The sequence below is a fragment of the Prorops nasuta genome, unplaced genomic scaffold (genome assembly GCF_024137725.1).
Source record: "Prorops nasuta isolate Cenicafe-Biocafe unplaced genomic scaffold, Cenicafe_Pnas_1.2 PNAS00006, whole genome shotgun sequence".
In the NCBI taxonomy this organism is placed as follows: domain Eukaryota; kingdom Metazoa; phylum Arthropoda; class Insecta; order Hymenoptera; family Bethylidae; genus Prorops; species Prorops nasuta.
The window spans coordinates 2,353,332-2,377,495 of record NW_027116803.1 but is presented as its reverse complement, the minus strand read 5'-3'; the positions used below and the strand labels follow the sequence as shown (position 1 = coordinate 2,377,495).

The window sequence follows — 24,164 nt, the reverse complement described above, 5'->3', positions numbered from 1 at the left end:
ATTAACAGTTCTTTAAAATAATTGGCAATAGCAATATTTCAATCAATAAATAAATTTGCTCCTGCATAAAAAGATAAAGATATAAAATATCTGTAAAGTATATTGTACAATAAGTCTCTCTCTCTCTCTCTCTCTCTCTCTCTCTCAAAATAAGAAGCTGACATTTGTAAAAAGTGATACAACTGCTGTACCGTTATGTCAAGCAAAGAGATTTTCAACAATTTATCATTTCTCTCTCAACGCTTTTTTATTATTTTTTTAACAGTACATTCGATTCTTTCAAGAAAAGGATAAAAATACACAGAAATTAAGTTACTCTAAACTTCCCCAGATTAGGAAAGCAGCTTGAAATAAGAAAGAATTTATAAAGATTGCCATGTGTATCAGCTGGTGATGGATTAAAGCAATTTTGCAAGCTCTTTAACATCAATTCCGTACCGTCTGTCGAAATGGCACATTATTTCTTGTGTTATTAAATTCGGTATAACAACTGATAGGTAATGCATCATCCTATGTAACGTGTATATAGGTTTTAACGATTTTTTGCTTTGGTATATAAAATAGAGAATTATAATTCCTTGTTAACTATCTTGTTTAATCCGTTGTTAGCAAATATTTAAATAACAACGTTTAAAATATCATGATGTAAAATTTGGATATATTAACAAAAATAATATAATTTTAAACTTCATAAATTAAGGAATTTTCTAGAAACAAAATACTCAAGGTTGTATTTATCTCTTCTAGGTTTGGTCGGTAAGATACCGATATATGTATATAGCAACTCATTGGATAATGCTCTAATATTAGAGCTATAAAGATAAGAAGCATATTAAATGACTAAATACATATATTAATTACGGGCGTCGTTCCACACCAAGAATTTCGTTTTAACGTACATCGTCAACTGTTTCATTTTACGACGACTAGTTTACCAAAGTAACAAATAAACATAAGATAATAGTGGCTCTGCTTTAAATTACAAAACATAAATAGTGCTAATAAGGATGAGGAGTTTGGTATATTGATAAACACAGATTTTGTTCATAGAGTATTTATATTTATTTAATTAAGCAGTAATTCTATAAGAGACTTGGATGGGGTATGTTCAGCATCAACAATAAATACACTCGTCGGACAATAGACAATATGTGTTTATTTAATAGTCTCGCTATATATATGTATAGATACTTATATGACTTGTCGCTCTAACAGATCGCTGCCTACAACGTGACGGCCGAATTTTATTGTGCCTGGCCCTACTAGTCCTTATTGTGCTTGAAACTATAATGGGTCAACGTCTTCTTTGCTTTTTATTTAAATAGTTCTTTTTCCACACCGCCTCTTCGGCTTTTTTCTTCTTCAACTAACAATTCAATTATACGCGCTACGCAATACATCACGATAGCAAAATTTGTTTTTGCCTTTCGTTCCTGCACGCAAAACTCGCCTATTATTAATTATTGGCGCGCCCTTCCACAATTTCCCAAGCGCCCTTTCCAACCAACAAAGATAACAAATTTCATATTAATATTTAGAGTTCCTGGAACTTTTTCATCTTTAATTTGTCCATTTTCTGATTTGCATCCATCAAGTTTTTTATTCAAAGACAAACAGGAAGTTTTCGGAAATCATGGTTGAACATTTGTCCTAATAGAGCGATGTATCTTTTAGAAAGAGAGAAGATGAAAATTGATAATGTTTAAAAGTATTTGACTTACGATGCATCGTTATATACAATGAGTTTTGTGCTTTGCTCGAAAGGGAAGTTATTAGCGAGAAAGTATAGCTATAATAATATGATAATTTTGCAATTGCTAGGAAATTGTGTGAAGTGTTAGAGTCACGAGAATTCTTTATACATTTTAGAGCAATGATTTCTTTTGTGTTTCGCAGTAGACAACACGTTACTGACTCTCGCATTTAATTATTAATATCTTTATAATAAACATTCAAACGTTTGTACGTGCAAGAACGAATTCCTTCTTTTGTTTCCGTCGGGTGAGTTTTGTCCACGATTGAACTTACGAACTAACTGAGAAAAGCTTTGTGCACGTACCCACGCGTTATACATACACACTCGCACACACTATACAAGCACACACACACACACATTTATATTATATATATATATATATATATATATAATATTTATATTCTTTATTTATATATATTATGATTTTTAATATTTATTAGCGATCCACGGTAATGTACATGCCAATACGCGCGGGCAAGTACACAGATTATTTAAGAAATCAGAAGAATGTCAAAAGCTAAGAGACATTTTCAGAAATACAGTACGTTTTCTCGCATTCATCTTGATATTTATTCTCTTTGTTGTTGTTGCTGTTAGTTTGTTTTGTCGTCGTTATGGATACAATAATAAAAAACCCATGTGTCCATTGACTATTAGAGTATTGATACGTATTATCGATACAATATTGATGCAGTATATCAATGAATTCGTATTAATACGTATATATTGTTTCGCAAAGAAACGTCTGTATAAATTATATTTATAAATGATATATATGTATGTACAATCATATATTTGTCCAAATGTAAAATAATAGCCTAATAGTTGCATGAGAAAAATTATATACTTTTTTTACGTATGGTACGCCAGTTTTCTTAATACTGATATCCTAATGGTGATTTAATCGGCAAATTGATACATTGTTCAGTTTTGCTAAATAGTGTTATAACAATAACAGCGATATACAACCTTCGTCCTTGGAATCTATCTAATCACCGAAAAACTCCGAACAATATATCAACGTGACCAAATACATAATATAACGAAATCCCTCGAGAATCTTTTCGTGTCTTCCCCCCACATCTTTTTAGTCGTGAAAAGAAGTCATATTTCGTCTTCCTACAGCGAGTCGAAAAATACTTTCACGGATATTATTAAACTATATTATAAAATTTCCTTCGTCAAAGAGGATCAATTAGATTTATTCGATAAACAGCTTTAATTATAGCATTAATTGGTAATGATATTTATCGATTTGAATGTTATTAATATTAATACTTATATTTTAGATATTAAACGTGTACTTTGTTGATAATGTTTAATGTGAAAGTGTCAAATGGGCTTCGTCGAAGTGACAGTGGAGAGTTTCTTGTTGCTTTGTTTGAATGCGCGAAAACGGTCGTCGAATAAAGAAACTGTCAAACTATCAAAGTGAAAATTCTCTTTTTCTTTTTTCTTTTTGCTTGATCTGCTATCGTTGAAATCCCTGGGCGGTGAATTAACGAAGGAAAACTCTAAAGTTTTATCGGATAGACAAGAACGCGCACAAATATTTAATTTTTTGCTATTTACGACAAACGTGCTTCGTTATTATAATGGCACACAGCATGGCAGTTGCAACAATGTGCTTATTTCATAAACTTTTACTCAGTAGCTTAATTTAGCTTATTCGTTAAAATTCTTAAACTCTAGCCTGTCTTACGGCGCGGTCGGTTCGAACAAAAAGCCATGTTAAAGAAATCCTGGAAAGTCTTTGTAATAGAAAAAGGGCCATACGATTTGTTCTTCGAGAATTCTTTCTCCAGAATACTTAGTTTTCTCATGAATTTCTTTACAATTTTCTTTGCTCCTCTCGCTATACGTCTTACTGATATTTCACCGATTTTAAGCGTCGTAAGGACTATATAGGCAAAACCTGAATCATTAAATGCACGCACACATTCTCTCTCTCTCTCTCTCTCTCTCTCTCTCTCTCTCTTCCTTTCTCTTCAGTCACAAATTTTATTATCGTCCTCTTAGATATATATACACGCGAATGAAACAAGTATTGCATCTTTATCAATGATGAACGTTATCCACGTAGAGAATATATAATTAATTCCAATACACCCCTGATCCTTCTTCTCGTACTCTGCTTCTCTCGGTTTATTCCTATCGGAGATAATAACACGTAGAAATTGGAAATTTTAAAAAAGGAGGCGGGAGGAGCCAAGACGTTCCGGCGTTCGAGTCGCGCTGAACATTATATTTTTCTCTTATTTTTCCTCTTCTGGAATCGTTATTTATATTCAAAAAAATATTACGGAAAATATAGCTTTTCATTGCGAGTTTTGCTTGAAAGTTTAAATGCAACAATAAACAGAAAAAGAATATAGAAACGATATTCTACGATTTTATGGGTAAAAAAGAGTGAATCAAAAATGTTCTCTTATAGTTTTTGCACGAAAGGACTGTGGAACGCGCAGGATTGCCTGCACTGCGGCGAAAACGAAGAAAAATCTTGGATGAGGCGCGTGTCACGAAAGATAAATCGGTTGCAACTTAGCCCGCAAGTTGATAGGGCAAACGACCCTGAGGAAAACTCGATTGGAAAAGGAACGCACGCGCGCGCGCACCATAAACACTCACTCCCCTTTTTAACAATCGTATCGATTAACGTTAATATTCCATTTGTTTCAGCTTATATATATATTTATATATATATATATATGACGTAACACGATGATATAGGCTTGATATGGTACGATGGCATACGTTAACTAATCTTCTCATCTTTTTCTTTTCTCCCTATCGCCAACCTTCGATCAATCACACACGCATACACGCACACACGCGCACACACATACACACACAAGGCGTGCTTCCGGTTCACTGATAATTCGACATTCGAACGATCATGGATCGTGGTGGTTCTCGAGATTCTATTCCTTTGGACTTCTCATTTTCCTCGCTTCCTCCACTTACACACTCTTTTCCCATTTCTCTTTTTAATTACGCGAACAACCCATTCCCAGCATTTTTTTCTCTCTCAATAAACTCGCTTCTCGCATGAGAGGTGAAATATCAGCGAGAAAATATTGTGAATACGATAGCCTTGAAGCCTCGTAACTAATAGCTATAAGAATCACGACGAAGGGCGCTTTCGCAAAATGCCTGTCGAGTGTCGAGATAAATTTCGAATTGGTTTTCGAATTAAGCGGGGGATGAAAGATTGGTGTAGGTTGTAGGGTTCAAGGCCATCGTTTAATGGAAATTTTCAATCGCTTTGATACTCGTCCTCGCATCTTCATCAATAACTTTTATCCCTTATTTAAACGATCAATCTCGCCGTTACCCTTGGCGCGAGTCTTACAATTCACAATAAGAATTTACGTGCCTAAGCATAGGGGGAGGAAAGGGAAAAGCCAGATTTACTTCCACTTTATGTAACAAGATAACTCGATCGGTGGGTGAAAATTTCCATTCGATTATGATAAATCTTCCATCAGCGCTTAATAATATAGTATATGTCTAATTGTGTCAGCAATAATTACACCGGGAAAGCGGGAACGATATAAATACGTACACGATAATTTCAGCCATGTATACTTATAGTATTATGATATATAATGTGTATACGTGTATTAAATGGATTATCCTTGCCAAAATATTCGAACACCAATATTTGCCCTTTCCCCTCCATATGCGGGCTAACCAGTACAAGAATCACTTAATTGGCGTGAATCGAACGCTTAATGGGTTCCCCCGCGATATATTTATTTCTTTATCTTTATCATCTATATTTATAGATTTATGTTTATGCTAATAATGTAAGGTACATGTTTAGCCTAAGGTTTGGGAGAAATAGTACTGGGGAATGGATTTAAGAGATTTGGAGCGGATTTGGGTGGGTCTTCCGAGCTCTCCTTCACGATTAGCGAGGAAATAATGGCGTATGGGGGTTCAAGAGAATTTCATAAATATTATTTACAACCGATTTTTTAGTGCCTCGAGTCAGTTCTCCTGATCTCCGCCTGCGATTCTCCTACGCGAACCTTAAGACTTACGCAACTTGCGCAGAAATCAGCTGCGTATCGGTTAACGTGTAACTGTCCGGGGACTCTCGCCGTGACCCTTCGAGGAACCCAGGGAATCGTAAACATATTATTGATTATCGATTTACGTCCCTGTGCCAAAGAGCCGCGACGAGTCAAACTGGAGGAGGGAAATATTAATCCGGTGCTATTTTTCCTTCACGAAATTGCCAATAGAGCCTTTGCGAAAATCTCTATATAGGTTTTACCCATAGACCGAAAAATCGTTGACTCTTCGTTAGATTTTCAGCTGCTTTTCGCATTTTCGTACACAAGGAAACACGACAGTTTGCGCTATAATGTGTTTTTTTTTTCACTATCTACTATTTTATTGCAACTTTGAACGATAAACACTGTTGCAATTAACAAATCTAAACAGACGACAACGTATGGCTCTACGAGTGGATTGGGGAGCTAACGTAATACTGTCCATTAGGAAATCTACGATTCGCTTCATCCTCCTCATTTCACCTCGGTTTATTCCCATATCTTCTTTCGTATTTTACGCTTTCTCGATGCTTTTAGGGCTGAACAATTTAACGGCACTTTCCATATGTGCTTTTTTTTCTATCTTCCAGTTTATTGTCATCTTGAAATCTAATCAGCACCATTTTCCTCTCCGACTTGCATTAAATTCTAAACCTCTGCGCTACGGTTTACCTCGGATCATCCGCTCAGCCATTCCCCTTTCCGCAAAATACACAATATATTGCTTATAATAGATTATCTCGTAATGTCACATGGTTCTTCCTTCGTCCTGTTTCTTTCTTTTTTTTTTTTTTTTTTTTGGTAATTTCTCTCTTTGTAAATTTACTGCCGACTCCCGTTAAACTAGAATTATAATTCTCATTACACAACGACGACTTTGGACCCGTAGTAAGAAATCCAAAAAAACAATAATAATAAAATAAGTCTGCTGCCCTTACAATTGGCTGCTGTTTTGTCACATTGGCTAATCTAATTAGCGCGATGACGCGTGAGAATCGGGAATTCGAAAGGATCACACGATTACCGAACTCAGATCAATGTTTTGAATTGTCGCGTTACACTACTTCCGTGGTGCATCCATCGAGTCTATAGACTTTTGAGATCAAATTCAGGGGTTTTTATTTTCACGATTCATCTTGCTTTACGAAGAAAACTAACGTATTCCTTCTTCGTAAATGGTCGAGAAGCTATGAAATTAAACGTTGGCATTCGCGTGATAAGCAGTCATTGGGTGGTTTGGTCGTTCCATGTATTCTTCTTAGTAAAGAAAAGGAGCAGGATCCTCGAAGCGCAACAACAATTACTTGCAAACGACGGATATACAATGATGAAGATGAAGATGATGAAGATGACTATTGGGAGGATGAAGATGGAGATGTGGACGAACAACACAGGCGGGAATCATTGTTGCTGTTGATGTTCTTGTAGTTTGTTGTTGGTACTTTCTACGATTCTAGAAATTTTCTAGGTAACTTCTACGATTGTGTGTGTTTGTGTGCACGTGACAACATCGAGGAGCCAAGTTACCCCAGCCCCATTCTCCGATACAGCAAAGGTATCGGCTACTTATCTGCTATCCTTACTGGTATCCCTGTTCTCCAACTGCTCACCCTGGCTCGCTTTATCCACTAAACTCGCTACCCTTGGCCTGTTGAGTCATTAAATTTTTCATCAGTCCTAATACTATAAACTGTCATCGATTAGAAATTTTGAAAATTGTCTTTTGTCATCGAAATGTATTACTCACGCATGACTGTTGTGTCTATTTCCATTGGATGCGAAAAGTCTTGATAAATCCGCATCATTTGTAGGACTGTTGGTAATGGTCTCATCAGTCTCGTACTCTTCGTCGGATAAATCCAACATTTCTGTAAGCAATTCTAAGGAATCATCCGGATCCGAGGGAACTTTGTCGATCGATAACTCTATACACTTCTCATCCTAAAAACCGTTATTAATTATTCTAAAATTGCGAAAATCCTATATTAGACACTTTACAACGAGCAATAATTACTTCTTTCTTGAGCCTCTCCAAAAGCTGATTTCTCTCTGCGTTTAATTTCTCAACCTGTTCAATTTGGGCTGCTGTTTTGACCCCCGAAAGCTCGAGCAGTGCAAGATGTGCATCTTTCTCAGAAACAGCAGCTTTTAAAGCTTCGCGCCTTTAAAAATCAAAGTGAATTAAATAATGTTTAATTGTGTTAAACTGTAAAACAAACATTCACATACTTCATTTGGTAAAGATCAGCCAAATGCGAAGTCCTTTCCTCAACGAGTATCTGAAGCTTTTTCTCAGCTTTCGTTAATTTAGACAACAAAGGCTTACAGGTGCTGCACTTCAAAGCAGATGCAGATTGAATAGATGCTATTCTTTGTTCCAACTTACTAACCTAGAATCAACGGACTGCATAAATATATTAGCTAATAATGAAATTAAAGATAGGTTTTAATTAATATTTACCCTTTGAAGAGCAGTTAACTTAAGTTTTTCTTCATCTTTGAACTTTTGCTCGCTTTCACCGGCGATCATAACGCTTTCTCTCAGCGCTTCGTTCAACTCCTCGATTCTGTTGTTCTTTCTCTCAAGATCTCTCAGATATTCCAACTCCTTGTCTTCTTTGTCTTTGACAACGTTCACCAATTCCTCTATTTGTTCGAGATCGATTCGATCGTTGAAGGCCCTTTCGAGAGAATCCAGCTCGTCCTCCAGTTGGAGTATCCTTTCGTCCCTAACCCTGATTTCTTCCTTCAAAACTCCAATGTCTTCAGCCTCGTACTCCTTGATCTCTTTCTCCAAATCTAGCATGACCTTCCGCAAAGTATCGATCTCGTCCTTGTACTCGCTTATCCGATGCTCGCAGTCTTGAATCTTATCGTCCTTCTCCGAAACCTCGTGTTCCATCTCCTTCATCTTCCTCTCCTTCTCAAAATGTTGCTCCTCGACTTTCTTATCTTCGAACGACTCAGTTCTCCTGTTCTCTTCCGTTCTAAGTGCTTCTTTCTCCAGAGAATTCACACGACCCTGCAACTGTTCGATTCTACATTCTCGATCCTGAAGCTTTTGCTTCAACACATCGACATTGTGCTCCTTCACGTAAAGTTCTAGATTCGTCACCATCTCCTCCAATCCTAGAACTCTCGACTGGTCGAACCTAGCGTCCTTGACGCTCGCGTTCTTCTGGATCCAACGTTCCAACTCCTGGATTCGCCGTGCGCCAATCGTCACTTGCTCCCGAAGATCGTGCAAATCCTTAACGTCAGGATTTTGCTTGAGAAAGTCCTCAAATTCTGCAACGGTCTCCTCCAGCTCGTCGATCCTCCTGCTCTTCCTCTCTATAATCAGCTCCATTTCACGAACGTTTTCAGCATCAGCGTGCTCTTTCAGGAAGTTCTCCAAAGTCGCAATCTCTCCCTCGAGATCGACTATTCGATGTTCCTTCGTCTCCAGCTCTTTCCTCAACGATTCGTCGCTTGCAGGATGACCTTGACGCTCCATCAGGGTCTCCAACTCGACGATTCTACAGCCAATCAGCTCCATTTGTTTCAATAATTCGTTCTTCTCCAGACAAACCTCTTCCAGCTTCTCGTCCAGTTCTAAAATTCGCCGATTTCTCGCCTCGATTCCTTTCATCAAGATCTCATCGGACTTTTTGGCGTCTTTTATGGACATCCTGAGTAGTTCGCTCTCCTCGTCGTCCTCCGGATGCACCAATTTCCCCTCCTCCTTCAGTTTTCTCTTTCTCTTCCATGGCTCGCAGTGACCTTGCATAGCTACTTTTGCCTCCAATTCAACGATCCTTCTATTCTTAGCCTCGATTTCTCTCTTCCAGGACTCGTTGTCCTTCGTCCTGTTAAAGTCCTGCTCGCTCTCCTCGGAAGGTGTCAGCTGTTCGCAGGTAACGTCACACGTGTGGGTGCAAAATGAATAAGCGATAACAGAGACAGAAGAAAATCAAAGTAGGAAATGGACGGGAAGGGAGGGAAATTTTTCGGGGACCAAATATTTCTCTTCTTCGTTTATTTTTCGTTAAACAAATGCCTCTTATCTTAATTACTGCATAATAACTTCTTATGTCTTGTTCAGAATCAACGTTACATGTAAAGCCATTGAACCGTTATACACACAGGTGATTCGAAAAATCTCCATCATTTCCCTTTTTCTCCTGTTCTTCCCCTTACGTAGAATGAAATATACGTGTATTTGTGTGCATGTTTACATTCGTCATCACGCATCTGTACACTGCGTTTGAATATCGTTCATCCGGTTACAGCTAATGATGATGATGATGATGATGATAATCGTAATAATAATAGCAGCGCGAATTTTATCGATGCCTTTTTTCCCTCTTCTTGCATCTTCTCGTATTTTTCTCTCACTCGACGATTTTCTCTTCGATATAGCTATTTAATTATAATTAGCATTTATTATTGTTACCACCACTGGCTTCTTGAATTATTAAATACGTTAACAATGGTCTCGCAGCATTACGCAAAATAATTATCCTATATTCTTCACGTATGATTTTCACACATGTTGGATCCGTAGATCATTCGTTAGATCATATAATCAACCATTTTTGTATACTTGTAAGTTCGCTTAATATGCAAATTGTACTAAAAAGAACGGAGAAGGCATTTCCAACGTAAATCGATCTTAGAACAAGCTTTTCAGGAAACCAGCGGGTCCCGCCTGTTTGGTATACAGCGTTAAATCGTTTTTTGTTTGATTTGTTTTTTAGACGAAGTTGAGATTTTGGTCAATCCCGAAGAGGAATGGAGAGAGAGTAATGATAATGCGAAAATAATGAAAATTAATGAAGGAGTGAAATAAAGTGAGCAAATTGACAAATATATGGGAAGCAGTACGTCATTTGCGTGTTTTTAGTAGATGGAATCCAGAAGCAGCGTGGAAATATAAAAATAATGTTATTATTCAATCATGAATATTAATGGACGTTGCATACTTATTAAATATTACAATCTAGTCATTTATTAGCTACAGTTGAATATTAATAGGGTCACAGTTATCGAATATGCAGGCAATAAAAACTTTTCACTGACCTCTTGTTGCTGTGCAGTCACGGCTTGTTTCAGTTTTGCTTGTGCGACTTTCAGTGCACTAAAATAATAAATAGATTTCGATTAATGTTTATTTTCATCCTCTCGGTACATTAATTCTGCAAAGTTTGCTCCATAAAGCAATATACTTACTCCGATAGCTCTCTGATCTGTTTTTCTTTGGAGTTCTGTTCCTCCTGAGTCATTTGCACAAGCTGCAATAATCTTTCCGTTTCTGCTGCACTTCTTCCAGCATCCTCCTTTGATTTTTCCAACTCTCTTTCCGCAATCTCCAATGATTTCTGCAATTCTGCCAATCTTTTGTCCGGGGCACCACCGGTCTAATGCAAATCAATTACGTTATTTAAAATTACAAAAGATCTATTAATTTTATAAATATATACATTTACAGAGTTTTATACGAACCTTCTGCAATTGCTGTTCCAGCTGATCCATTTTCGCTTTTCGTTTCTTGAGTTCTTGATCGAGATTTTGGAGCTGCCTCTCCCTCTCCTCTATTGTTCTAACTTTCTGATCTACGGACTTTGCTCGTTCCTCCATCTGCCTCCTCTGTTCTTCGAGTTGGCGTTTTTGCTCTTCCAATTGTCTCCTCTCCTGCGTAGTATCGCCAGCCTTCGCGGCGCCAGCTTGCAGTTTCTTGTTCGCCTCGTGCAAATCGACCTGCAAAAGTTTCCAATTCAACCACACAAATCTTCACGGATCTCTGCTAATCCCAGCTCATTTTTTCCAACAAAACTATACTCCTTTCGAATTCATGCTGATATTTCAAACTCCTTTAATTAATTTTCTATTTTTGTCCTCTACGTTTAATCGAATATCGATAAATTAATAATTTTTTTAGCGACGCAAATGCAGCAAATTCGAAAAGCTTACAGTGCGTTGATGAACGAGAATTCTCACAGTTGGAGCATGACAATTGTAAACATGATAATGGATAAACCATTACTATACTCGTATTATATATACACAGGTGAGTGATAAAAAAACACAGGTAACGCTTAAATACAACAAATGTACATGAGCTAAAATAGAGATGTATACCTTGTACAGAATCATAATATGCTATAAAATTTCATTAAGTGCACTAATGCAGTGCATGCTGTAAAATTTTAGGTGACTCTATGTTGTCACCATATTTCACACGTGAAACAAAATAATTAATAATTCACAGCAATTACAATAACAAGAATATATATGATATGACATTCAAAGAGAAAGTGAACATTGATGGAACAAAGCTCGCCTCGCATAGTTTTCGAATGGGATATTGAAAATCAATTAAAGTATTTAAAGAGAGACGAAGGGAAATGATCTCAAATTTAATTTACGAGATAACTTGAATCCTCGAGTCCTACTGACGCGAGACGTGCTTCATCCATGAAATACTATATTATAATCGAGTATGTACAGAAAAAACATTTACGCATAATGCTTTCATAAGAACAACAATAGTAAATATATAGAATACAATATAAAATGTAATCGCATTAATAATAATAACATCGACAATAATAATAGAAGAAAAATAGAAGTAAGGACTACGATAAATAATAATAATTACAATAATATGAAAATTATAACAATCGCAAATAATGACAACAGTAATAAAAAAAATTAAACAGAATATGCAGCAGATACACACTTATGGATTTTAACTTATCTTGTCTGTTTCGGTATGATCAGATTAAATTTAGTTTATAGAAGTGAAAATATTTTAAGGAATAATGAAAATTGGAAAACTATGATTTTGGAAGAAGGAAAATTGTAAATCGAACAATTGAATGAAAGTCATTAAACGTAGCAAGTGTAATATAGTAATATTGGTTCGTGCCAAGGTAACATTCGAGCAATAAAAACATAATATACGAGCAAGATTAAAAAGACGAAGAGAATGAGATTGAAAAATTCTAAAAACTATAGAAAGATGAAGAAGAAGAACACGAAGAATGTGAGCAATCCGATTTTGGCATCTTATGATCAATGAACGAGTAGAGTGTACGAGTAGTGGAGTGGTTCTTCGTCGATTCTGGTGAAATGGTCGAAAGTTCGAGGTTCGATAACTGTATAATACAAGTGAGGCAGAGTGCAGGTGTGAGCGTAGCGAGCGAGCGGGCAGCACCAGCCGATACGAGTAGGTGTTGTTGTTGGTGGTGGTTGGCTAACCTGATTTTTCTCGAGTTCCTGGCAGAGCATCTCAAGTTGAGCCTGGAAGCGCTCGCGTTCGACCAATGCCTGTTTAACCTCCTCGCGCGCACGATCCAATTCGTTTCGGAGCCTCGATACTTCCTGTCCGTTCTGCTGCGGTTGTTGCTGCTGCTGCTGCAGTTGCTGTTGCATTTGCTGTATCTGCTGTTGCTGCGCATGCAGCTGCCTCTCGGTGTTCTGAATCCTTTTCTGCAGCTCCGTCGCGTTCCTCTCTGCGGTATCGGCGCGTTGCTTTTCGCTCTCGCACAGTTTCCTCCACTGTTCCATTTGTGCCTCGTTGGCCGGCGCCCCGGACTCCGCGGTTCTGCTGGCCAACTGCTTCTGCAGTTCCTGCACGCGTTTCTCCGCTTGCTCGGCGCGCTGCCTCTCCTTCGACTGAGCCTGCGTGAGACTCTGCACCTGCTGATTGAGCTTCTGGACCTCTCGCATTTGCGCCTCCAGGGCCTCCTTCGAGGCTCGATCGGACGTCTGTGCGTGCGTCCACTGTTGCTGCAGCTGCTGCAGCCGGTGCACCTCCTCCCGCTGCTTCTCCAATTCCGCCTCGTTCGCATTCAACTCCTGCTGGAAGTTCACCAACATCTCCTGGCTCTTCTCCAACTGCACCACCAGCTGATCCCTCTCCAATCGCAGCTGCTTCGCCTCCGCCTCCAGCTTCTCCTTCAGCTTCTCGATCTTCTCCGAGTGCTTCTCACGGTTCTCCAAAATGGCCGCCATCTTATCGCGTTCCCTCTGCGCCAGCTGCAGCTCGTGCTGCGCGCGCATCAGCTCCTCGTTGCCGGCAATCTGTTGCTGCTGTTGCTGCTGCTGCTGCTGAGTCTGGAACCTGATGAGCTCCTGTTTCATGGCATCCCTTTCCTCCCGCAGGACGTTCATCTCTTGAGCGATTCGCTCCTGGTCCCTCGCGCTGGCCGCAGCAGCTTGCTGGAACCTGCTAAGTTGAATCTGCGATTTTTCCAGCTCCTTGGCCAATCGGCCAGCCTCTAGCTCCACCTGGTCCCGAGCGACTATCGCCTTGTCCAAGCTAGCCCTCAACCTCTCCACCTCGATACTCGCACTCTCCGACCTTGTTTTACCTTCGGTCTGCATCAGCCTTTCCAATCTGATGATCTCCACCCGCAATTTTTCATTGTCCGCCTCCAGCGAGTCGGCCTTCAGCTTCATCTTGTCGTGCCGATCGCGAATCTTCTCCAACTCGATCTTGGCCCTCTCGACATCCGCCTTGCTGCGCTCCTGCACTTCCGTGACCTTGGCGGATTCCTCCTTCATCCTCTCAAGCTGCAGCTGCGTCTCGTGCAGCTTCGTCTCGAGTTCGGCTATCGTCGCCTGGTTGCGCTTGGTCTCCGCCTCTCGACTCTCCAGCCGCTCCCGCAGCTTATCCACCTCCTGCTGTAGCCTACTACCCTCGCTCTGCCACTTCTCCTGCTCGTACTGGTATTTACCTCGCACCCCCTCCGCCCGTTCCAGATCGGCACGCAGACGGGAGGTTTCCTGCTCGGCGCGCCGAGTCCTCTCCAACTCCGCGATCGTCTTCTCCAGCCGGTCCCGAAGACGCTCCACCTCCAGCTTGGCCCACTCGTGCTCCTCCTTGTGCCGCTCCTGCGACTCCTGATATTTCCCGAAGCGAGAAGCGTACCTCTCGCTTTCCTCCCTCGCGCTCTCCGCTTCCGTCCGGAGTCTCTCCGCTTCCGCTTGAGCTTTCCGCACTTCCGCCTGTTGCCGGTCGTGCTTCTCGTACATCTTCTCGATCTCCATCTGCATCCTGGTCAACTCCTCCTGCGTCTTCTCCGTGGCAGCCTGAGCCTTGTTCAGCTGCGAATGGGCTCTCTCCAATTCAAAAGTGATCCTCTCGTTGTCGGCCACCAACTTCTCTCGCTCGTTCTGCAAACGACGCATCTCTATCTGCGTCTTCTCGTAACGCTCCCGTACCATTTCAAGATCAACCGTTAGACGATCCAAATCCTCCTTGGACTTCTCCTCGTGCTCCTTGGTTCTACCCAGTTGCAGAGCCGCCCGGTCGTACATCTCCTGTACCCTCGCCAGCTCCTCCTGAGCTTTCCTAGATTCCTCCCTGCTCTTCGAAGCCAGCATCTGCTGCTTCTCCGACTCTAACTCCAAACGGTCCTTATCGGCCTCCAATACCTCGACCCGATTCTGTAGTCGGAATACCTCGTTTTGAGCCCTAAAATTATTTTATTGCCTTACTCTTTTAAATATAAATATTGATTTTAAATTAATCCTCCGTTATACCTGTCGTATTTTTCCAACATCTTTTCGAACTCTTTACTGGCGTTCTCGCGTTCCTCGTGAGCCTTGTTCATCGAGTATTGAGCTTTTTCCAACCTGTCGGTTAGAATCTCGATCTTTGTAATAGCGTCGTCCTTCTCCAGCTAATGCAAAATGAGTAATAGTTGGTTACTTTTTGTGTTCAATAAATAATCATCTTAAGTGTGAAAAGATTTTGAACTTTTTTTTTTTCTTACCGTGAGCTTCTGATGGGCGTTGTGTGCTTTCTCCCATCTTTCCTTAACTAAATCAAGCTCGGACAGCAGATTTTCCTTTTCTCGTTGTAGCTTCGTTATGTGATTCTGTTGGAACTCCAACCTTTCCCGAAGCTTCTCCATCTCCTCCTGGAAGCTATCTCTTTCTTTTTGCAATCGCTGCATGAATAGCTGCAAGTAAAGTGCTTGATTACTAGTGAAAGAATTTACTGCTGTTTAGTACTACAAGTACCTGTATAAATGGATAACATTATTGGAGGCTATTCGCGAAGAAAACTTTTCCGGCAAACTTACTTGAGCTTTTTCGTATTTATCCTGCAGGCGATCAATATCCAGTTGAATTGCTTCTTTTTCCTTCTGCATTCTAGTTGCTTGGCCAAGTGCCTTGTCCAATTGACTTTGAATGTTGTCAAAATCGTAGTTTTGCTTCTCTCGTTCCATTTGCATCTGGAAAAATTAATGTTTTATAACAAATCTCAATAGTTGTTTAGTTATACATGAGAACTTTACTTTTGTGTATTTTAAGAAGCAAATGATTACGATACTGCAGTTGTAATAAAATTTACCTTTCGCACTTCTGTCTGCGCTTTCTCAAGCTTCTCCTGAAGTTTATCCACCTCGCTCTGTGCTTTGTCCAGAAGATTTTGCAGCTTGTCCTGCTGCAATTGGGCTTTACCTAAGGTTGCCTGGGTGCGTTCGAGTTCCTCCTGTGCTTTCTCGAGCTCGCCAACGGCCTTGTCCCTCTCAGAGTGGAGCCTGGCGACTGAAGCTTGCGCCCTATCGTACTCGTCCCGCAAACTCTCCTGCTCACCTTGAGCGTTCTCCAACCTAGCTTTCAGCCGGTACACCTCTCCTTGACTTTTCTCCACCTTAAAATTATACGATCACTCATTGATTAATGTTAATTTAACATGTCAAATCTATACTACAATTTTTTTAACGAATTTTTGCTTTCCCTCTTCAATATTCTTTCTCCTCATCATTGAAATAATTTTCAAATTGATTAAAAAACACAATTTCCAAAGGTAGTATGTATACATGGATAATTGGAATTTACAGGGAAATAATTTATGATATAATTCGCATAGGTACAGGTTAGCAGTGTGCGCGAGCAATTTTCCAGCCACTTAACTACCTAGATCGTTATTCGTCCTGCTACCCCCGCGGCAATAGATTGCATGTGGGCGCTGGAACGACACGGTGTGATTGGAAACTCATTCCTATTGGTTTGCCAAGATCTGAGAGACAGGACATTATCCACTGGGGTATTACAAAAACGAAACTTCTTCCGACTAATTTACTTTTGCAATTTTATCATTTTTCTTCCGGTAGAATTAATGAATTGTTTATAATATCATAGTCTATTCCGCTTTAAAATAAAATCAACGAGGCATAGGTTGTGTGAAGGTCCTTGAAACTTTTGACTTTGGCCGTTGCAGGTACAGGAACACGCACAGACACAACATAAACACTACACTCGCGCTGCGCACTGACAATATTTCCTATTTTTTCAATCATTACACGAATTATTACGAATATAAAAGCCTTAATTTTCACTTCACACTGCAATTCAATATTATTTATTTTATTTTCAAATATCATTATATTATTAATAAAGAAAAGTACGAATTTTCAATCGCAATACATCAAACGCACTACGCACTAACGATATTCACGAAATTTTTAATTATGACATTGTATTTTAAAATATAATTTCATTGTAAATTGAGAAAAGTTCGACTACATGGACCAAACGCAATACACGTACGGCACATTGACGATATCCACAATTTTATAAGTCATGATACTGTATTTTGAAAGAAAAGTTGAGCAAAGCACGTATCCACACACAAACGCACCACGCGCACGAGGCACTGACGTTTTTCACGATTATTTCTTTAATTTCACTGTATTTTGAGATAATTTTGGATTCTGAATGGACAGAAGCACGAATTCCGCTGAATTTGTTGAAGAAAAGCGTGGAAAGTGCACCGGGGCGCGCGAAAAGTGAAAAAAGTGAGAAAGGGGCCGACCCCTTTCTTCAACAAATTCAGCGGAATTCGTGCTTCTGTCCATTCAGAATCCAAAATTATCCCAAAATACAGTGAAATTAAAGAAATAATCGTGAAAAACGTCAGTGCCTCGTGCGCGTGGTGCGTTTGTGTGTGGATACGTGCTTTGCTCAACTTTTCTTTCAAAATACAGTATCATGACTTATAAAATTGTGGATATCGTCAATGTGCCGTACGTGTATTGCGTTTGGTCCATGTAGTCGAACTTTTCTCAATTTACAATGAAATTATCTTTTAAAATACAATGTCATAATTAAAAATTTCGTGAATATCGTTAGTGCGTAGTGCGTTTGATGTATTGCGATTGAAAATTCGTGCTTTTCTTTATTAATAATATAATGATATTTGAAAATAAAATAAATAATATTGAATTGCAGTGTGAAGTGAAAATTAAAGCTTTTATATTCGTAATAATTCGTGTAATGATTGAAAAAATAGTAAATATTGTCAGTGCGCAGCGCGAGTGTCGTGTTTATGTTGTGTCTGTGCGTGTTCCTGTACTTGCAACGGTCAAAGTCAAAAGTTTCAAGGACCTTCACACAACCTATGTCTCGTTGATGTTATTTTAAAGCGGAATAGACTATATATGATATTAAAATTTAGTCGAATGATTCCATAAAGCCATATAATAAAAGTGTAGTATTGTCGAATCGATGAATTATAAAGTTTTGAGCAGTTTGAATGTACCTTTTCCTGAAGAGCCGCAGCTTCGGCCCTGGCCCTCTCGTTATCAGCTTGAGTAACTCTAAGCTCGGCTTGAGCTCGTCTCAATTCTGCCGCGGCCTTCTCCGCCCTTTCTTGCACCCTGTCCATCTCCTGGGACGAGCTAATGTTGCTGCGTCCGTAACTGCCTGCCTGTGATCTTTCAAGGTCATGCCTGAGCCTCTCGTTCTCCAACTCAAGTCTGGTGAGCCTCTGCTTCGCTGCCTCCCAATCTGCCCCACTCCTACCGACCTCCGATGCAGCTTTGTCAAGCTCAGCCTTGCTTTTACCAAGTTCCGATTGCGAGCTTTCCAATTTCGCCTCTAACCGGTCCTTCTCAGCCTGTGCCCTTTCCAACCGCGCTCCCAATTTCTCCACCTAAAACAAATCAATTCCAACGATTATTTCAGTCTTACTGATTTTTCCTCGAATTTATTTGCCTGAAAGAATCGGTATTTCATTCTTGTTAAAAATTCAATCGAAGGAGCTAGTGATAGAGACACGTGCAGCGTCCATCATTACTAAAATTATCCCTCGATGCTTTTGTTATTTCAAGTGACACGGATCAATATTGGTTTAATATTGATCCCGGCTTAGCTATTTCTGAATGGTTTGGATTGTGTAGGTGTTCCAAGTGGGAATAGTGTTATAATAGGATAGAGAGATCCGAATATCCAGGGACTGACCTCAGACTCTAGGGCGTGGATCTTCATTTTGTACTCGGCGATTTCGCGCTCGTGCAGTTCCTTCTCCTCCTTGATCTCTTGTTCGGCGCGATCTCGCTGTTCCCTTAATTGAGCCATCTGCTTCTCCTTATCCCCAATCGCTTCCTCCAGACTATTAAGGGCCCCCTCGCTGTTGCACTGGTGAGCCTGCATGGCCGTCAACCGTGCCCTCGCCATGTCCACCTGGTTGTCCTTCTCCTTCAGCAACTCCTCCAAATTTTCTATCTGAAGTTATAATTACTTTACTACCGCAGACACGAAAGCCTCCCCCTTACCTTTCCCTTTGTTCCATATTTCTTCGACTCTATCAAATTCATTCGCACTATTATACCGAACAACTCTCATTTCTAAAATTAGTAATTCATGCGTTGCAAAATTTTCTTTCAGTATTTTCTCCAAATTTCCTGTCCAAAGTTATAATTACTTTCGTAGCCTAGCTTAGCTCAGTCTCGCCGAACTGGAACATGCTAGCCAGTCTTAATTAATGCTGATGATCCAAGTTTTTGAATTTATACTCTTCTTCGTTGTATACCTTGTGTTAGTTTTTCTTTTTTTTTCGGCGTGAAGCAACGGAAGCGGATAAAATAAGGTATTTGTTAAACTAAGTCTCATTCACGAGGAGTTCCAAGTTTGTTGTTAATACATTTAAATAATTAATGAAGTTAAAATGTGAGCTAACCAGCTGGGAAACTAGGCTACTTTTCACAAGTAATTAAGAGTGATGACTATTTTGCTAGTACAATGAGAAAAATAGGATTGACGGACATACCTTGTAACAAGCTGCTCATCTCAATTGGTTTTAGCATACATCTACTTGCCTTTATAAATGAAAATCTGAATAATTTATGCACAAGCATAATGTGCAATACGCGCGTTATCTACTCAAAGAAAATAATAAAATGACACATTATACAGTTGGCAAATTAAGAAACAGAAGCGTTGCTATAAATAATAATATTTTATATTATATAATATAATGGGTGTTATCCCATAAATTGAGGTAAAAAAGGGGTATAAAAATACTTTATTGAACGATAAGTGGTTTACAAAAGAAGGTTACAATATAAACTTATAAAGAGAACTTGGAGGAAATAATAGTGCTTGTTTTGCTATTGTCTCGACTTATAACAGTAATGGAGCTTGGTGAAACAAAAAAGGGGGAAAAGAAAAAGTGGCGCGAACTCAACGATGATTAAAACTTAAGGCAAAAATGTTGTTTAGCCAGAAACGGAAGGAAATATGAAAAATAAGGTCGTATGAACGCGCGCATGTTCCACTTGTCTCAATCGACGGTTAGATTCGCACACATGCGCGTTTATGTGCCTAATGTGCAAAATCTTCTAAAAATATGTGCTTTTCTGTTCCTCCTTTCTCCAAACTCCTATTTTAAATGATCGCTTTGCACGCTACAGTTACAACTCAACATCCTTCCACACGCATTATCTATCAAACTAATTTAAACAAGCAATAAAATTACGCATTTTACAACTGCATTTCGTGATATAAACTTAAGGAACAAGACTAAACTAAGAATTACGAGGTAGCTTTCAAACGAAAGATTACGTAACATCCTATTTTCACCTACGTGTAATAACAAGTGCAACAGAGATTTACGAATTGTAAATGAACTTGTGAAATATAACGATAAATTGGTCTTCCAGCTCAAGTACAGGAGTTCGTTACAGGTATTTAATTACTAAACTGTGAAATGCACGAATGAATGAATATTATAATAAATGATGGTGTCTCTGAACGAAAAACAGGTAAATGGACTAGAAAGGGTTTTGGAAAAGAAAGAAAAGAATGAATAATTTATGACGATGATGAATAAAGATGATGGATAGGATGAATAATATATGTATTAGTGAGGCTGTCTTACCTTGTGGGAGTTGAACGATAGATGTTTGTGATTAATATATAATAATGACGAATGGAAGTAAATTGGAATGAAAGGAAGTGACTTACCTTACGTTGAAGGACGTTGATTTTTCTATCTTTGATGTCCATGTGATCCTTGAGCTCCGTCAGCTCGGTGTTCACGCGATTCCGTTCCTGCTGGGCTTGTATGGCAGCCTGGGTCTTCTTCTCTATCATACGGTTCTTCTCCTCCAGTCTTTGACGCATCTCGTCCACCTGCGAAAATGCCAACACGTGTCGGTAACATGTCTGATCCAACGATCAATGACTCCTTCGCCGGAGATCGAAAAAGCACAAGGTCACTCGATTCACCGACTAATCTTTATACTATCATTCCCGAAGCGTCCATAACCCCAATGACGGAAAACCTTGTCGCAAACTGATCGTTAATCACCGTGATCTATTTTATGACCAGGAAAGTAGAAAATTTTGAATGGAAGCTAATGGGAGGATTGATGGATCGGGAAAGATTTGGGATTTGAGGAGGGAGGGAGGGGTGAGGAAGAGAGAATCGCGTGAAAATAGGGTGAAAGGTGTTGGAAAAAGCAGGAAGAAGAGTGGAGAAGTAGTTGTGTACGCGAGGTAGAAAGAGGGACTGTGCTGCGCGTAAAAGTAGTGAAGAGGCGCCTTGGCGCGCCGGCAGCAGACATTCTTGCTTGGCCGACCCACTTTCATGCACAGCTTTACAACCACGTTACCTTCCCTCACCATTTTTCTTCAGTTTTCTTTCTCCCTCCCCCACCCCATTCCCACCTTTCGCCCTTTCCTTTCTTTTTATTTTACGCCTTTGCCCTCCCCACTTCCTACCCAATCTGCTTGGTTACATCCTAATTCTACCCTCCCCCCCCCCCCTTTCCCTAAACCCTATCTATCCACCTCTAGAATTCCTAATTTAAATCGCTTTGCGATAATGTACTCTCATCCCCAGGTCCGCATTGCACGATTTTCACCACTCTTTGACAATATTCTTAGCACCCTTTTTAACGTCTTCTTTCACTTTGTAAAATTGCGCAAAACCCATTCATGCAACTTTGTACCATCCAGTCCACGAATCTCGTTTCAGTTGCAACTGAACAATTGTTATTTAGAAGGGAAAACTGAGAATTGTTGTTTCGCAAATATAACTCGCTCTACTGGAGTTTCTTTATGCGAATCTAATTTTCGAGGAGCAGAAAAATGGAAGAAAATTGGAGTTTCTTGCGGTACGCTTCTTGTACATAGCAAGATTTTCCTCAGAGTAGTTTTCGTACACACAGGACACATCTTTCTGTATTTCTCCAAAATACACGCCGCGTAATGCTGAAATAAATATATTCGGAACTTTCTCATATCCGGATATAAATTAATGGCGAATGAAATTTGTTTGTAGCATAATATACGAGACCTTTCTCGACAAATAAACCTGCGAGAAGCAAAACGCGTTATCTGGGAAAGTTAATGAGAAAAAACGTATATTTTAAGGGGCGTTTAATTAGTTTACACATAATGCTCGCCATTACACATATTCACATTTAAAACTGGCTCCTGCGTACCGATAATAAAGTTGAAATTAAATTTTTACACACAAAGAATGTTACTCGTAATTTATTTCATTTTTTGTTATAATAATATATGACGAATTCAATGATACAAAATCTCTCTACGAGGTAGATTGTCCTGAAACTCTGATGGACTGGATGTACAGCAAAAGTTTGTCAGTTTTAAAACTATAAGTTGTAAATTAAATATTTATAAGAATTTCAGCAACTTACGTCAGCTTGTAGCATATTGTAGTGTTCCTCCTTAGCACAAAGGGATTCCTTGAGTACGGCTATGTGTCTTTGATAATCTTGGTGCTGTTCCTCGAGAGTTTTCATCTTAGCGGACATGCCGAGTAGTTCCTGGTCCCTTCGCTGCACTTCCGTTCTGAGTTCGTCCAACTGCGAAAAGATTCGGCGTCCAGGAAAGGATCAATCCCTACTCTCCGTCAGCCAGCGCGTTAATAAGACGTCCAGCGACGGAGGGACTAAACCGGACATTTGTTATTTCGGCCGACCCGAGTATGCCGATACACGAGAAACAATATATACCAAAATTACACCCAGGATCGCAGAGAATCCTAATTATTTAACCCTCGCCTCAATAACCCTATATACTACGTATTGTTTCCTCTAGCTTACATCCTACCCATTATAAACAGTCTCCATTACTCAAATTCCTCATTATGACATTTTTGAGCAGCTTTAATATTTACAATAGGAAGAAAGCAAAATTATTTAAAAAATATATTCACTTTGAAATTGAGCTTTATTTGGTGTCAACGTTAGTGTTATTCTTGATCGAATTTCGATAAAACGCCATACTCGGGTGGGATCGGGCATGCAGTGTGGCTTTACAACCAACAAAACGAACAGTGTTTGCTCAGTGTATATATACGTGTGATTGATAAGAGTGTTGGGAATACATGGAAAATATTGAGCACAAGAGGAAGGCTTGATATAAAAGTGTGCTTGTTCTTCTCTCGTTGGCAGTCAGTGTACGTACCTAAATCGGTCTCATCTACTCGACGGTGTCGACAGGCCGCGTGATCGTGTCGGTGCAAGATCTCGCGAAGCTCTTTCGCCATTAAACAACCCCGTAATAACACCATAAACATCCCTCTCTCTCTCTCTCTCTCTCTCTCTCTCTCTCTCTCTCTCTCTCTCTCTCTCTTCGCGAGATCCAGCAGCGAAAAGCATTTTTTCGTGTAGCAGCTAAGTTTCTAGTTCTAACAGCTATACGTAGAGAACTCTCGAGAGATCGTGAAACGCTCAGAATTTCTAATCTTTATACTATAGCTTACTAAAAAGTAGATATTTATGAAATTTGCCCAAGTTCAAAATGGTAAGCACGATATATGGTAAGGTATTTAAGAGTAAATATACACAGAAAATAATTAAATATAAAAGTATTACGCTCACGATAGTCTCTCGTATAAGATCTACGACGTTCAAATTGGAAGTTGACGCGAGGAAGAGTCGATTTTCGCGTGGACGGAGAGCCTCGGCAGCGGTCTAATCTTGATCAGACCTAGAAGGGTCAAGAGCAAGAGACTACCGGTAAGACTCGGCTGCTCCCTGTCGATGACAGCAAAAATATAAGGACTACTGGACGACTATTGGCTAAACTGC

At 39.6% G+C, this 24,164-nt stretch overlaps 1 protein-coding gene across 5 annotated transcripts in view; it reads right to left on the bottom strand.

Moving 5' to 3' along the window:
- Window positions 1-3,990: 3,990 nt before the first annotated feature.
- The window catches only part of brp (bruchpilot), a 51,786-nt gene continuing 31,612 nt past the window's right edge, over window positions 3,991-24,164 (bottom strand). For all 5 annotated transcript variants that reach the window (XM_066728792.1, XM_066728793.1, XM_066728795.1 and 2 more), the window contains 17 exons: window positions 22,767-22,934; window positions 21,064-21,231; window positions 19,060-19,323; window positions 18,359-18,751; window positions 16,166-16,468; window positions 15,894-16,046; window positions 15,582-15,770; window positions 15,349-15,488; window positions 13,060-15,280; window positions 11,302-11,556; window positions 11,029-11,216; window positions 10,879-10,936; window positions 8,279-9,703; window positions 8,047-8,207; window positions 7,832-7,979; window positions 7,565-7,758; window positions 3,991-7,465 (listed from right to left, as the gene is read on the bottom strand). In XM_066728792.1, coding sequence (XP_066584889.1) covers window positions 7,384-7,465; window positions 7,565-7,758; window positions 7,832-7,979; window positions 8,047-8,207; window positions 8,279-9,703; window positions 10,879-10,936; window positions 11,029-11,216; window positions 11,302-11,556; window positions 13,060-15,280; window positions 15,349-15,488; window positions 15,582-15,770; window positions 15,894-16,046; window positions 16,166-16,468; window positions 18,359-18,751; window positions 19,060-19,323; window positions 21,064-21,231; window positions 22,767-22,934 — 6,510 coding nt within the window. In that variant the 3' untranslated portion in view covers window positions 3,991-7,383. The remainder of the gene's footprint in view (window positions 7,466-7,564; window positions 7,759-7,831; window positions 7,980-8,046; window positions 8,208-8,278; window positions 9,704-10,878; window positions 10,937-11,028; window positions 11,217-11,301; window positions 11,557-13,059; window positions 15,281-15,348; window positions 15,489-15,581; window positions 15,771-15,893; window positions 16,047-16,165; window positions 16,469-18,358; window positions 18,752-19,059; window positions 19,324-21,063; window positions 21,232-22,766; window positions 22,935-24,164) is intronic.